The sequence below is a fragment of the Stomoxys calcitrans genome, chromosome 5 (assembly GCF_963082655.1).
Source record: "Stomoxys calcitrans chromosome 5, idStoCalc2.1, whole genome shotgun sequence".
NCBI classification, from domain to species: domain Eukaryota; kingdom Metazoa; phylum Arthropoda; class Insecta; order Diptera; family Muscidae; genus Stomoxys; species Stomoxys calcitrans.
In genome coordinates this window covers 156227256-156243863 of record NC_081556.1, presented here as the reverse complement: position 1 = coordinate 156243863, position 16608 = coordinate 156227256, and the positions used below count along the sequence as shown (strand labels likewise).

General features: G+C 39.4%; 1 protein-coding gene across 1 annotated transcript; it reads right to left on the bottom strand.

Moving 5' to 3' along the window:
• Positions 1-313: 313 nt before the first annotated feature.
• LOC106081937 (uncharacterized) lies at positions 314-14237 on the bottom strand. The gene is made up of 3 exons (XM_013244212.2): positions 14111-14237; positions 1445-1666; positions 314-1359 (listed from the first exon to the last, which is right to left on the bottom strand). Exons 1-3 carry the CDS (start codon positions 14112-14114, stop codon positions 728-730), a joined length of 858 nt encoding a protein of 285 aa, XP_013099666.1. The 5' UTR covers positions 14115-14237; the 3' UTR covers positions 314-727.
• Between the last annotated feature and the right edge of the window lie 2371 nt (positions 14238-16608).

Below are 16608 nucleotides of genomic sequence, written 5' to 3'. Positions count from 1 at the left end.
TTCGAGGTGTTACAAACAGAATGACGAAACTATTGGGTTGCCCAAAAAGTAATTGCGGATTTTTCATATAGTCGGCGTTGACAAATTTTTTCACAGCTTGTGACTCTGTAATTGCATTCTTTCTTCTGTCAGTTATCAGCTGTTACTTTTAGCTTGCTTTAGAAAAAAAGTGTAAAAAAGTATATTTGATTAAGTTCATTCTAAGTTTCATTAAAAATGCATTTACTTTCTTTTAAAAAATCCGCAATTACTTTTTGGGCAACCGGTAACCCCCATCCTATGGTGGAGGGTATAAAAAAAAACAAAAAAATCCTTTGTTTTTGTAATCCTTTATATTCAAATAGATAATTATTGCCCATCAGGCACACAACATATAATGTTTTGTCTCATTATTATTTATTATAATTAAATTAGAATTAAGTATATCCTTCAAATTACAAAAATTAATCATTATACATATATACATACACTGATAAAAAAAATTGGGCAAAATTTCAAGCGCCTGGCTTTACTCTTTCGAAAGCTAGCATGCTTTTGACAAACGGACAGACGGACGGACGGAGATGGCAAGATCGACTTAAAATGACATGACGATCAAGAATTTATATACTTTGTGAGGTCTCAGACGAACATTTCCAGCTGTTACAAACGGCTATAGGGAAGCGTATAAAAAAAAAAAATAAAATATATGGCAACAGAACCAAAATGCAAAAGGCAAAGTCAAAATTTAAGCTCGAACTAAAACTTCATAGTCATGAATGCGCACCTCCTGGCCTCCGAAGGGAATATACAAACAACCATGCGAGGGATGGATTTTACCGGGAGTCAAGCTGCCGCTCCAATGGCCACGGCCAATGTACAAAGGTTCACCATCCGAGGTGCGTCCACAGATAATAGCACCGGGTGGTACGCTGCCATTGGAATCGGGTACCCAGCCATAGCCGTAACCAGCCAACAATTCGAAATCATGTTTCACATGTTCGTGGCCAGCATAGGCAACGTAGGCACATCCCTTGGAGGGAATAACCTTGGCGGGCAAGAGGTCACCATCGTGGTAGGCACGGCCCACATAGATTGGATCACCATCGCTGTCATGACCACCATGAATGGTGCCGGGCACAATGTTGCTGCCGGATGAGGAGACCCAGGTTTCAGGTTGAACCAAAACTTCGTAAGTATCCAGTCTGTGTTCACCACCACCATAGGGGATGTACAAACAACCGTGAGAGGGATGAATTTTGCCAGGGGTCAAACTGCCAGCCCAATGACCACGGCCAACATACAAAGGTTCACCATCGCCGGTCTGACCAACGCGCAAAGCATAAGGAGGCACATGACCACCGCTGCTGGGAATCCACACTGAAAGCATGAGAATAATTAAGAAAAGTTAGACCAAAGTTTCTTTTTTTCAGATGTGTGTGTGTGTGTGTCTGTGTGAACTTACCATAGTGATGTCCTGTTAGAACTTCCACATCATGTTTACTGTGCTCCTCACCACCCCAGGCCACATAGGCTTGCCTTTTGTTGGGTATCACTTTGGCGGGCAACATGTCTCCGTTGTGATAGGCACGACCCACATAGATTGGATCCCCATCGGAATCCTGGCCAGCATGAATGGCAAATGGAGGCAAATCATCATAGACATTTGTACTAACCCAAGTGTGATCTGAAAACGGAGAGCGAGAGAGAGAGAGAGAGAGACAGTTTAGTAAAAGGATTGAGAATTCGCACAATATGTAGTAGGACTCAAAGTTGAATACACATCTGTTGCTGGAAATGGGGTCACTTCATGTGGGGTTTAACCATATCCCTTTAGAATGGTAATGAAAATTTAAAAACTCGAATGTTTTAATGGCACGCATTCTAGAAGATTTTGTTCAACTTTAATTTTAACAGGTTTTAATAAATCTTTTTTTTTTTTAAATGAGTTAAAAAAAAAATTCATAACATAACAAATTTTGACTTTTGTAGTTCATGGATTGAAATTTTTATAAAAAATCCTCAAAATTTTGATTTTTATTCAAACACTCGCTGACCTGGACCCACTCCACTGCGCCTGCTTTTACTTTATATGGAACAAAAGTTTCCTTGGAATATTTATTGGGTTGCCCAAAAAGTAATTGCGGATTTTTTAAAAGAAAGTAAATGCATTTTTAATAAAACTTAGAATGAACTTTAATCAAATATACTTTTTTTACACTTTTTTCTAAAGCAAGCTAAAAGTAACAGCTGATAACTGACAGAAGAAAGAATGCAATTACAGAGTCACAAGCTGTGAAAAAATTTGTCAACGCCGACTATATGAAAAATCCGCAATTACTTTTTGGGCAACCAATATTTTCGACAATTAAAGATCTTTTAGTGAAATACCATGCAAACTTGACTTTATCTTTTTCCCATATGATCTTTATTGGTCTACGAATTTAAGTTTGGATGTAAGGTGTACACCATTCTTAAAATAATTCATTTCAGCCCGATATTCGTGGTGGTGTTTTCGGGGGAGAGGTGGTCCCCCAGATACTTGGCTCTGAACAATATCAGCATCGTGCTCTTCTCTCAAATACCATTCATTTAAACCCCATATTGCCCCCCAAACACATGGCCCCAAAATAGGTTATCAAATTTGTTTTCTAATCTCAAATACCTTTCATTTGAGCCACATATTGGCATTGTCGAGAAGTTTTTACCCTTTGGGGGGTGTTTTGGGAAAGGGGTGATACCCTAAATACATGGTCCTACATTAGAATATCAAATTCGTATTCTACTCCCAAATACCTTTATTTGAGTCCCATATTGCGATGGTCTGTAAAAAATTGCTGTTTGTGGGGTATTTTGGGAAAGGGGTAGACCCCCAGAAAATTGGTCCCGAAATTGGGGATTCAATTCTTGCTCTGCCTCCCAATACTTTTCATTTAAGCTCCACATTGACATGGTCGGTAAATATGCCCGATTAAGGGGTGTTTTGGGGATTGGGGTGGTCCCTCAAACACTTGGCCTGGAAAATATATCAGCAATGTGCTCTATTCTCATACATCTGTATATCATTTATTTGAACCCCATATTGCCATTAGCCTAAAAATTGGATATCAAATTTGTTTTCTAATCTCATTTAAACTCCTTGTTGCAAAAGTCATCAAATATGTCCGGTTTGGGGTATTGGTCTAAAAACTATAAAAATTTAGTTCCACTCTCTTTTTAAGACTCAAATTGTCTTGATGAGCAAGTACGTCTTATTTGGGGGTTGTAAAGGTGGTGGGACGTCCCCTAGACAGTTGGTCCCTAATGATGATACCAGATACGTGGTCTACTCCCAAATACCTTTAATTTGAGCCCCATATTTCCATAGTCGGCCAACATGACCGGCTTGGGGGTGTTTGGATATCAGTTTCGTATTCTACACTCAAATACCTTTTATTTAAGCCCCATATTCCTATGGCCAGTAAATAAGTCCTGTTTGGGGGTGTTTTGCGAAAGGGGTGGACCCCCAGAAACGTGGTCCCACATTTGAATATTAGATTCGTATACTACTCGCAAATACCTTTCATTTGAGTCCTATATTGCCATGGTTGGTAAATATGTCCGATTTAGGGTTGTTTTTGGGGCTTGGGGTGCTCTCACTAACACTTGGTCCGACAAATTGGATGTCAGATACGTTTTCTTATCCTAAATATCTTTCATTTGAGTCCCATATTGTCGTGATTGGTCTAAATATATGTTTGGTAGGTTTTAGGGTGGGGCAGCCCCCCTAGGTACCCCATCTGAAATTTGCATACCAAATATAAATTTTTAGGATTCTATATGAGAGCACACAAAATGTCGCTTAAATCGCTCAACTCATCTCCGAGATCTGGCGTTTCTGAAAATTAGGGTAAGGGGGAGGGTCCGCCCCCTCTTCAGATATGAATTTAATTTAGTACCCTATTTTCACCACGGGATCATTATGCACCATCTGGTGAAAATTTTAAGAAAATCGGTTTAGCCGTTTCTGAGTCTATTTTCATACAATGTGTCACGATAATTTGATTTTTAAAAAAATATCCTCAAAATTTAGACTTTTTGAAAATTTTCGCCAAAAAATTGGTGACGAAATTTAAATTTGAACGATTTTATATCAAACTCTATTTTTATAAAAAATTTCGTAATTCTTATTTTTATACTCCACCTTAATGTTTCTCCATATCTGTTAGTGGAAAAATGCCTACCGGCATAAATACCAGTGCTTTCGTCATTCCAAACATAAGTGGGTGATACGAAGACTTATTTAATACATTTTTAATAAGCTCCTAAAGCTATGGCGTTTAATTAAAAAATCCCCTCGTCGACAATATCACAAAATTAGCAAAAGCTCTTAGCAAACCTCCATCAATTAGGAGGCACTGTTATGTTAAAGCAGGTGTGGCACCAATACAAAGACATGCACTTGCGACTTTATTGGGCAAACACCAATCAGTCAATTATGAGAGGTTTATAGATAGACGATGATATTGGGTTATATTTATTATCAGAAGGTAAAACAAAAACAAATGTTGTGAAACATGAGAATGCCATTTGGCAACTACCCTCCAAATATTTTTGATCGCCAAATAATCTTCCGAGAATCTTCTAAGGTGATGATCGCGGACTAGCTCGTCTAAGAGTCGAAGGCGATTCCCCCGTGGTGAAGAGTTGTGTCCTCAAGACGACTCTTCTGGAAGAGTGTTCCGCGAATTTTCCATATGAGTTGCTAACGAGCAAGTCAGAAGAGTCTTGGAAGATCTTAGAATTGCTCATGAATCGTGAGGACGAGTAAAAAATTAGTGTTTTGGAATAAAAAACTGTTCTGGAAGAGTTGCGCACTACTCGCCTGGACGAGCAAAAAATTAATGTTTTGTAATATTTATTAAATAAAATTCTATAAGAGTTGCAAGTTATTCGCTTGGAAGATTCAAAAATTGCATAATTGGATAGTCCAAAGACATTCTAAAAGAGTTATCCACAACTCATACGGACGATTCGGATTAGGACGCAATGGGTTGTAAGAGAATCGTTGAGAAGAGTAGCTAAAACTTTCACACACACACATGATATCCTAGATGAGTGTTTCGCGACTCATACAGGAGAAAAATTGCGTAAAAATCTTGCTCTGTTTTGTACGTCGCAGCGAAGGACTCTCTTCCACGACCTTACTCTCGCCAAACTAGAGGTTTGACCGACTCAAAAGTTTCGACATAAATGTCATGTGGTTGCCCCTTTCCCAAATTTCAGCAAAATCGGAAAACAAATGCGCCTTTTAGGGACCCAAAACCTTAAATCGAGAGATCGGTCTATATGGCAGCTATATTCAAATCTGAACCGATCTGGGCCAAATTATAGAAGTTTGTCGAAAGGCCTAACGCAACTCACTATCCCAAATTTCGCCGACATCGGATAATCAATGCGCTTTTTATGGGCCCAAAACCTTAAGTCGAGAGATCGGTCTATATGGCAGCTATATCCAAATCTGGACCGATCTGGGTTAAATTAAAGAAGGATGTCGAAGGGCCTACCATAACTCACTGTTCCAAATTTTGGCAAAATCGGACAATAAATGCGCCTTTTATGGGAGCAAGACCTTAAAATGAGAGATCGGTGTATATGGCAGCTATATCCAAATCTGGACCGACCTGGGCCAAATTGAAGAAAGATGTCGAAGGGCCGAACACAACTGACTGTCCCAAATTTCAGCAAAATCGGATAATAAGTGTGACTTTTATGGGCCTAAGACCCTAAATCGGCCGATCGGTCTATATGGCAGCTATATCCAAATCTGGACTGATCTAAACCAAATTGAAGAAGGATGTCGAAGGGCCTAACACAACTCACTGTCCCAAATTTCAGTAAAATCAGATAATAAATATGGCTTTTATGGACCTAAGACCCTAAATCGGTGGATCGGTCTACATGGGGCCTATATCAAGATATAGTCTGATATAGCCCATCTTCGAACTTTATCTGCTTATAGTCTCAATATCTCTATTTTTAGAGACTATAGCGTGATTTCGACAGACAGATGGACGCACATGGCTAGATCGTCTTAGATTTTTACGTTGATCAAGAATATTTCGATGCGTTGCAAACGGAGTGACAAAATGAATGTACCCCCATCCTTCGGTGGTGGGTATAATTATTGTCACTTGTGTTTTCTTCTTTTATTGTATTTGTTAATTTATTTTAGTTACTTCTCTTTTGCAATGAATGGGAAATGTGTCTGTATACAAACAATTAAATTGATTAAATAAACTCTTGAGGAAGCCTTAAGCGGCATTACGAAAGCTTTTTGCGGAGTGACACAACTCATATTTCAATGGCATTAACTTGTCACAACTGTTTACACAATTGGTAATAATTATACCTAGGTGAGTGACTAGGTGAATGCGCCGACAGGTAGGTGAGGAATAGTCACAACGCATGTGATCTCTTGTTGGAAGAGGTGTGAAATGAGGAAACAGGCGTTACAGCAGTCTTTATTGAATCACTAGCAACAAAACAAAAAAGTCCGCATGAAAAATGTATCCACTACAGATAAGAACTGCGCTTTCTGTAGCCACTCGAGAACGTTAATTGGAAGGTCACTTTGTATGGGAGCTTTACCAAATTATGAACTTGCTTTGAGTATGCATTTAGATGTCAATACATACCGCCAGTGTGTACTTTTTGGCCTCGAAGGATTCTTCTATTTTATGCACAACCGCATGCAGGGCAGTCTCCATCGACCTATGTCAAGAGAAGGTCGGTGGAGACTGTCCTGCACGAGGTTGTGTATAAAATAGAAGAATCCTTCGATGCCAAAACGTACACACTGACGGTATGCATTGACATCGGGGGGGCTTTTAACAATGTGCGGACCGACACACTGATCTAATTCTTAGACCGGTACCGGGTGGACCCGGTCCTTAGAGACTAGATAAACCGTATGCTAAGGAACAGGTGGATAAATTGTGTGTCTCATGGCATAAATATAAGGGAGAAAGTGGCAGAGGGCACGCCACAGGGGGGTATTTTATCGCAACTCCTATGGGTGACCAATATGTATAAGACCTATTACGGATGCTGACTGAGGAGGGATTTGAACCCGTCGTTGAGACGATGTTATAATACTTCTAAGGGGTAAGAATCCGAACGAGCTATGCAGAAGGGCCGCAAGGGTCTTGCATATGGCATAGACCCAGAGAAGACTGAAATATGCCTGTTCACGACGAAGACGAAGGTGGGCCAATTTAACACACCATGTTTCCTCAATAATACGATTTCGATATCTGACAAGGTCAAATACTTAGGTGTGATCTTGGACAGGAAACTGAATTGGAAGTGTCACATTCAGGAGCTTACTAAGAAAGCTCACAGATGTGGGGCATTATGTAGACGGGCCATAGGCTCGAAATGGGGCCTGAATCCTAAGATAGTCCACTGGCTCTACAGGAGCGTGATTAGACCAACACTTACTTACGCCTCAGTAGTTTGGTGGACTGCTATGGAGAAAAGTGCTACATAAGGACTATACAACAGGTTCAGAGAAAATGTTGTCTTGGCATCGGCGGAGCGATGAGGACCATGCCCACTAGGGCACTTAAGACTATTCTAGATATCCGACCCATTGACATACAGATTATGTGTGAGGTAGCCACTGCGGATATGAGACTTATGGCGATGGGAGAATGAATTGAGGATAGGAGCAGCATACCATCGCGGTATAATCAAGGCGACGATAGGAAACCTGTAAGGAAGGAAAGAGGTTTCCGATCGGATACCTGAGATGAACCTTGAAGTCGAGTGCGAGGCACTGCTGCCATCGGCACAGTCTTGGATTGACGGAACCATAGTATTGCCATCCGGAAGATCATGTTACATGGATGGATCAAAGCTAGGACAGAGTGGGTCTGGGGGTTTACGTTGAGAACGCAGCAATTGAGATCTATTTTAGATTGCCTGACCATAATACCGTCCTGCAGGTGGAGATCCGGGCGATCACGGAATGCGTGAAGTGGTGTGGTGCTAACGTGAGGAAGTCGAGTGCGAACATCTTTACCGACAGCAAAATTGCTATAAGGGCAATAACAACCAGGATGGTAAGGTCGCGAACAGTCTTGCAGTGTAAGAAGGAGATTAACGCCTTCTCTGAGGATGGGAAAATCCGCATTGCTTGGGTGCCAGGCCATAACGGAGTAAGGGGACGATTGGCGGTAAAGGCCAGTGGAATAAATTTGGTTAAACCGAAGCCTTTCGGATCGACGCAGTCCAAGTTAAGGCAGTGGGCGACGAATGCGCATGCAACATTGTGGAACAGCGAAACGGTCGGTAGGACAGCGAAAATCCTAAGGGGGGATCCAGATCGTGAGAGACGGGGCTACTACTGAAAGGAAGCAAGAAGGAGTCAGTATGGCTATTGGTATCATAACGGTACACATAGGACTACGAGCGCACTTAGGTAAAATCGGTGCGGCAAGTGATAGCATGTGTAGGGCATGCGGGGAAGATGACACACAATATCAGACATGAACCAACTTAGGGGAGTGGTATTGAAAACAATTAAGGATCTTGTAATTAGCACGGAATTCCTAACTGAAAATTTTCTTTTTAGAGGTTATTTGATAGTTTTTAGAGCTCACAGCAAGCCAATTACTGGCTTAGGTGTATGTCCATAGTGGCATGGGACGGATTAATATCTGCACCCTCTTTTCAATTTAACCTAACCTAACCTACTTTGAGTTATGGTATGTTGTAGCAAGATATATTCATTTACAGGAGTAGGAGCTGTTGCCCAACATCAAAATGTTGAATGCACTATCTACCAAAATCAGTGATTAGTGCAATTCTGATTTCGAGTATGTTACAAATTCGCACCATTTTTCGTTGGTTGTGTGTGTTATGTTTCTTAACTTTAGTGCACACACAAATACACAACCAAAACTCGTTGACAGATTGTGCACTTTGCTGGAAAAAATTATACTCAGCTGTTTGCTGTACACTACCCGTGTTAATATGCCATAGGTTATGTGTGACATGCGCCCATACCATGATATACAACATCATACCAATACTATTTTGTTCATACATACTAGGGATGTTGAAAGTCATAAGGGAACTTGGAATTAGAACAAAATTGAGATTTATATTGAAACTATATCTATGAATGGACTGGTTTGGCCAACTTACAATCTTAACCGACTTAGTCTATAAAAATTGTTTGTACCAGGTCTATGGAGTTTGACTAGGGTCGGAGTCGAAGCAGTTGTAGGAGTATTTAGTGGGAGCCGAGTTGAGGTTCGGAGTTAGAGTGCTGCTCGGCGTCCAACTTCGTTTCGGAGACGGAATGTGCTTCGGAGTTGGGTTCAATAGTCCGACTTAGACTCCGGCTTCAAGACCAACACCTCAGTCCTGATTTGTACAAAATTTCGGATAGCCTTCCAAGTGAACCTTCAACAGACAGACAGACTTTTATTACCAAATAGTGTCAGAATATCATGGCGGTCATAACGTTCTAAGATTATATGAAGTCGTAAGTTGCCATAGATCCATATTTAAAGTTAAAAACGCAATGAAAAAGTTCCGATAGCCCCTATCCTATGGTGAAGGGCCATTTCTTACTATCGAACAATTCAGATTCAATGGAAGTGATTTACCCTTCAGTGATTCACTTGTATATAAACCTATATTGACAAATGATTCACAACTTCCCTTCCACAGAATGATATTGATACAATGTTTTTTAAAAAATTTACACTACACTAATGATTACATTGCGGAAAAACATAATCATTTTATTAACTTGTTTTTAATTATTAATTACCTAGCCAATATGGAAGTATTCTGCTGGTGATTGTGGGATAACCTCAATGCCATAGTATTGTCATATGTATATACATGGGGTAGTAAAGTTAAGCCATCTAATAATTTTTACCAGACATTGATGTATTGAAATTTAACGACTCACGTTGCCACCCGATTAACTGTACTATCAGCATATGACACTTATCTTAAGTGAAGAGGAGGAAAAAAGTGGCCAAAAATACCTAAACTTATCAATGGATACGAAATAAATGAACCATATATCAATGTATGGTGAGGTAACGAATTTATTTTTATTGATTTGCTGCTAGGGGGAAAAACGAAACAAAAAAAATTTCAGTTCCATGAGTCATGAATTATTTTACTAATATTACAAGTAATAACAGAAAATTTTAAAAGTTTCAGAAAACAATTCTTATCCTTTATAAAGGGTAGCTGACACGAAGAGTTACCAAATTATACTGATTTATCTGTCAAACTATAAAAAAGTTTATTTAAACAGAAAGTTATTCGTGATTTAAATGAATTGTTAAAATGTGATTTCGTTATATTTGACGGGAAAATCACAACCGTCTATTGTTGGCGAACTCAAACACCTCAAAGTGAACCAATTGTTTAGGTATCGCCCGATAAATCATTATAATAATACAGGGAGCATTGCAAAAAGCCATGGTGGTTGTCTAAAAAACGGTAACATAACCTGAAAATTTTGGGTTAGTGAAGGCTCATAATCAACGAAATTTACACCGTAGTGGATATCAAATATCTACAGATCTAAAAATATGCAGATTCACCACAAAATTAGCTCGAAATAAAACCATACATGTTCCAAAAGGCACACGACCTTACTCTAAAAAGTTGCACTCCTAAGAGCAAATGAGCTGCTGCGCTTACACTAAGCAATTCGTAAACTTTCAAAATGAAGATGTGTACTTTATCGATCACTCGTACCAGATATTGAGCGTGCGAACGAACGGCCACCCAGAGTACTATTCCGTCTCAAATGTATGTAAATGGGCAGCTGTGGCCAAGATGTATTCATTTACAGGTAGTAGCAGTTGCCCAACATCAAAATACCGAGTGCACTAACTGTCAAAATCTATGATTAGTGCAACTCTGGCGGCGAATTACCGCATATGTGAACGAGTAAAACCGTTTGAAAGCTCTCTATTGTGAGTTATGTATTTCTTTATTAAAAGAGAAATTTTGAAATTTAAGAACGCAAATGTTTAGGTCGATCGTAATTTATAAAGAAAATTAAATTTAAATGTTTATAAAATTGGTATAACATCCATTAATTCGTCCCCTGATTTTGAGTATGATATCAGTTCACGCCATTGGTCGCTGTTTCAATCGTTTTCATTGAACCTAGCGTGAACACAATTGCTACTCATTATGGTGAAAATATTTTGGGAGCTACTCTGGAGCTTTAAGAACGCAAACATTTCGGTCGTAGACCATGGATGCACTAACAAGACCCGTCACCGTCACATAAAGCATTTCTAAACCAAGAATGCCACTCCGAAGGACTTTTTTTGGGTCATTTTAGAGAGCAAAGCAATGATAAACAAGGAAAACCGCGTGCCGAACTTTGGACACACAATATTAATCATCCTATTTTATTATAAATCCACTACCATAACCTTAGTTATATCTGAATAGGGGTTAGTCTTGGTCATGTTTGATTCAGATCCCGAGATTTCTTATACAAGTCGCAGTTTCAGCGAAATCAGGCAATAAATCCGCTTTGTATGTGATTAAGACCCTAAATCGAATATAGGTCTATATGGCAGCTATATCTTAATATAGCCTGATCTGGATCATATTCTGGTCCCCAAATTAAGATTTCAGATTCTTACTCTACTCCCACTACTTCGAGGTTACTTTATAGTTTTTAGAGCGCACAACAAGTCGATTAGTGGCTTAAGTGTATGTCCATAGTGGCATGGGGCGGATTAGTATCTGCACCGTATTTTCAACCTATCCTAACCCACTCTACTCCCACCGTAGCGCAGAGGTTAGCATGTCCCCCTATGATACAAAACGCCAGAGGTCAAATCCTGGCGAAAACATCAAAAACAAGTAAAAGCGTGCTAAGTTCGGCCGGACCGAATCTTATATACCCTCCACCACAGATCGCATTTGTCGAGTTCTTTTCCCGATATCTCTTTTTAGAAAAACAAATGATAACAGAGAAGAATTGCTACAATATTGGAGCTATGTCAAGCTATAGTCCGGCCTGAACTGAGTGTTGGAGACCAAAGTAGAAGTCATTGTGTAAAATTTCAGCCAATTCGAGAAAGAATTGTGCCTTTTAGCGTCTCAAGAAGTAATATAGAGAGTTCGGTTTATATTGGAGCTATATCAGGCTATGGACCGATTCGGACCATATTTAAAACGTATGTTGAAGGTCATGGGAGAAGCCGTTGTACTAAATTTCGTCCAAATCGGATATTAGTTATGCCCTCTGAAGGCTCAAGAAGTCAAGATTCCAGATCGGTTTAAATGGCAGCTATATCAGGTTATGGACCGATTTGAAACAGGTTCGGCACTGTTATTGATAGTCATAATAAAACACCTCTTGCAAAATTTCAGCCAAATCGGATATGGATTGTGCCCTCTAGTGGTTCAAGAAGTCAAGACCCGAGTTCAGTTTATATGGCAGCTATACCAAAACATGGACCGATATAGTCCATTTACAATACCAACCGACATACACAAAAAAGAAGTATTTGTGCACAATTTCAAGCGGCTGACTTTACTTCTTTGAAAGTTAGCGTACTTTAGACAGACGACAGTCGGACGGACAGACGGACGAGCATGGCTAAATCAACTTAAAATGTCATGAAGATCAGGAACTTTATGGGGTCTTAGTCGAATATTTCGAGGAGTTACAAACAGAATGACGAAATTAATATACCTCCATCTTATGGTGGAGGGTATACAAATTTCTGCGGTGGTTATTACCTTCCAATGCTGGTGACATATGCGAGGTGCTATGCCAATGAAAAAGCTTCTCCCTAAGGATTCGGCTATAAAAAGGAGGTCCTTTATCATTTGTTCCACAATGTTGCACTCCCTTAACTCGGACTGCATCGACCCGAAAGGCTTCGGGTTAACCAAGTTTATTGACGGCAGTCCTCTGGCCTTCACCGTCAAATCGTCTGCCCTTTCATTTCCCCTTACTCTGTTATGGCCCGTCACCCAAACGATGCTGATTTTCCCATCCTCAGTGAAGGCTTTAATCTCCTTTTTACACTGCAAGACTGTTCGTGACCTTACCGTCCTGGTTGTTATTGCCCTTATGGCAATTTTACTCTCGGTAAAGATGTCCATACTCGACGTCTTCGCGTTAGCACCCCACCACCTCACGCATTCCGTGATCTTCCGCATCTCCGCCTGCAGGACCGTATTATGGTCAGGCAGTCTAAAACAGTTCTCAGTCCCTGGGTTCTCAATGTAATCCCCCAGACCCACTCTCTCCTCTAGCTTTGACATGATCTTCCGAATGGCAATACTAGGGTTCCGTCAATTCAAGACTGTGACGATGGCAGCAGTGCCTCGCGCTCGACTTCAAGGTTCATCGCCGAGTATCCGAGTATTGGTCAAACTAAATTGGGGAAGGGCAGGGTTTCCTATTAACAAATTGGCTTAATTTTCTGTGTGTAATCACTGAGTTTAAAATAATTTCTGGTATATATCATGGTACAATAGCACAGAACAAAACTCTACCTCCAACAAAACTACCTTGAGTGGCAAATGCTGTAAATTGAAATGTCAAAGTGGTTTAAGAAATAAACTTTGTTTTACACATTATCTTCTTGAAATGTGTTTTATATTTGTATTGTCATCACTATAACACTGTTTTGTTGCTTATGTGTGGAATATCGTATCGAATAGAACATATTTTTAAGATTTTAGCAAAAAATCACAGCTGTAATATCAATCCTTTGACATTTAGATTTACTGCAGCATCGAAACAAACACAAAAAAAAATTGTACTCAGCTGTTCGCATGACCTCAACTTACAAGTGCATCCTGAGTTAACATCATTTCATTTAAATTATTGGAACTTATTTACTTTATGTATACTTTTCAGATTCTAGTTGGAAAAAATCTAATTTCAATTTAATTATTTAAAACATTTTTTTACATTAAAAATATTTCTCTGTTCTGTGAAAATTTTTGTTTTAAAATTTTTTTCTTTTTTGTTAAGTTTTTTTTATTTCTTTGAATTTTGAATTTTTCACCGGTACACTCCCTTTGTTCACTTCACTGTTACAAGACAACACTTGTTTTTACTTACCCATTTTCTATTTAATTTTTTTGTTTTCGGTTGGAAATTCCTGGTAAATTGAACTGGCTAAGCTTGGAAGTTTTTTGGTTCTTTAGCCAATGAGCTCCCAAATAAAATTAAAAACAAGTTAACATGCATTTTATCAGCTACCAAAATTCGACGAGAACTCAGTCCGACGTCCACCAGCAGCTGACAAAGCTTTTCGGCGAGGGGAAATGTCGAGTGCAGTTAATACAGGGTGGCTGCACACATATGGTATCAATGATAACTAAAGCAAAAAATAATAACTGAAGAAATAATAACACCTGCAAAACTCCAATTAGATGTTATAAAATATTTATTTGTTTTCTTTCATACGGTGTATATAATGAATTGCATTTTCTTTCATGAGATAGGAGTTTGTGATGGTGTCATTTTCTTTAATAACAAAAAAAAAAAAACAATTTCCTTATATTACATCTCTTTTAACAGTTGTTAATTATGTTAGGTTGCTTCACTTCACTGACCAGCCCATTGGACCATATCCGTGTTGTGTTATCATAACTGGAAAAGTTTTATGCGACTGGCAGAAATTAATGTTCTGATCAATATTTAGAACTAACGAACCTGAGCTATGTTTGGCCGGGCCTAATTTTGGATAGCACAGCAGTTGGGAATAAAAGCGTGCTAAGTTCGACCGGGCCGAATCTTATATACCCTCCACCATAGATCACATTTGTCGAAATATTTTCCTAATATCTCTTATCTCTCTTCTACGCTATTGGAGCAATATCAAGTTATAGTCCGATTCGGACCATAGTTGAATTGAATGTTGGAGACCATAATGGAAGTCATTGTGTAAAATTTCAGCCAATTCGTGTAAAAAACATGCCCTTCAAGGGTTCAAAAAATAATAGGGAGATCGGTTTATGTGGGAGCTGTATCGGACTATAGACCGATTGGGACCATATTTTACAAGCATGCTGAAGGTTATGGGAGAAGCCATTGTACAACATTTCAGCCAAATCGGATAATAATTACGCCCTCTAGAGGCTGAAGAAGTCAAGATCCTAGGTCGGTATATATGGCAGCTATATAAGGTTATGGATCGATTTGAGCCATATTTAACACAGTTGTTAGAAGTCATAAGAAAACACCTAATGCAAAATTTCAGACAAATCGGACGAGAATTGCGCCCTCTAGAGGCTCAGGAAGTCAAGACCCATGATCGGTTTATATGGCAGCTATATCAAAACATGTACCGATTTGAACCATACTTAGCGCAGTTGTTGAAAGTTATATCGAAACACATTGTGCAAAATTTCACCCAAATCGGATAAGAATTGCGCCCTCTAGAGGCTCAAGAAGTCAAGACCCAAGATCGGTTTATATGGCAGCTATATCAAAACATGGACCGATTTGAACCATACTTGGCGCAGTTGTTGAAAGTGATACCAAAACACTACGTGCAATATTTCAGTCAAATCGGACGAGAATTGCGCCCTCATCGGTTTATATACCAAGATCGGTTTATATGGCAGGTATATCAAAACATGGACCGATTTGAACCATACTTGGCGCAGTTGTTGAAAGTGATACCAAAACACTACTTGCAAAATTTCAGTCAAATCGGACGAGAATTGGGCCCTATAGAGGCTTAAGAAGTCAAGACCCAAGATCGGTTGATATGGCAGCTATATCAAAACATGTACCGATATGGCCCATTTACAACCCCAACCAACCTACACTAACAAAAAGTATTTGTGCAAATTTTCAAGCTGCTAGCTTTACTCCTTCGTAAGTTAGCGTGCTTTAAACAGACAGACGGGCGGACATGGGTAGATCGACTTATAATGTTATGACGATCAAGAATATATATACTTTATGAGGTGAGGTGTCTTAGGTGCATATTTCGAGGTGTTAAAAACGGAATGACGATATTAGTATACCCCCATCCTATAATGGAGAGTATACAAGTTAACATTTTCCTATTTATTATCCGATTTTGCTGAAAGTTGGCACAGTGAGTTATGTTAAGCCACTTGACATCCTTTTTTAATTTGGCACAGATCGGTCCAGATTTGGAAATAGCTGCCATATAGACAGATTCGCCGAATTAGGGTCTTAGGCCCATAAAAGGTGCATTTATTATCCGATTTTGCCAAAATTTGGGACGGTGAGTAGTGTTAGGCACTTCGATATCCTTCTTTAATTTGGCCCACATCGGTTCAGATTTGGATATAGCTGCCATATACACCGATCCGCCGATTTGGGGTCTTAGGTCCCTAAAAGCCACATTTATTATCCGATTTTGCCAAAATTTGGGACAATGAGTAGTGTTAGGCACTTCGACATCCTTCTTTAATTTGGCCGAGATCGGTTCAGATTTGGATATAGCTGTCATATAGACCGATCCGCCGATTTAGGGTCTTAGGTCCATAAAAGCCACATTTATTGTCCGATTTTGCTGAAATTTGGGACAGTGAGTTGCGTAATGTCTTTCAACATCCTTCTTCAATCTGGCCCAG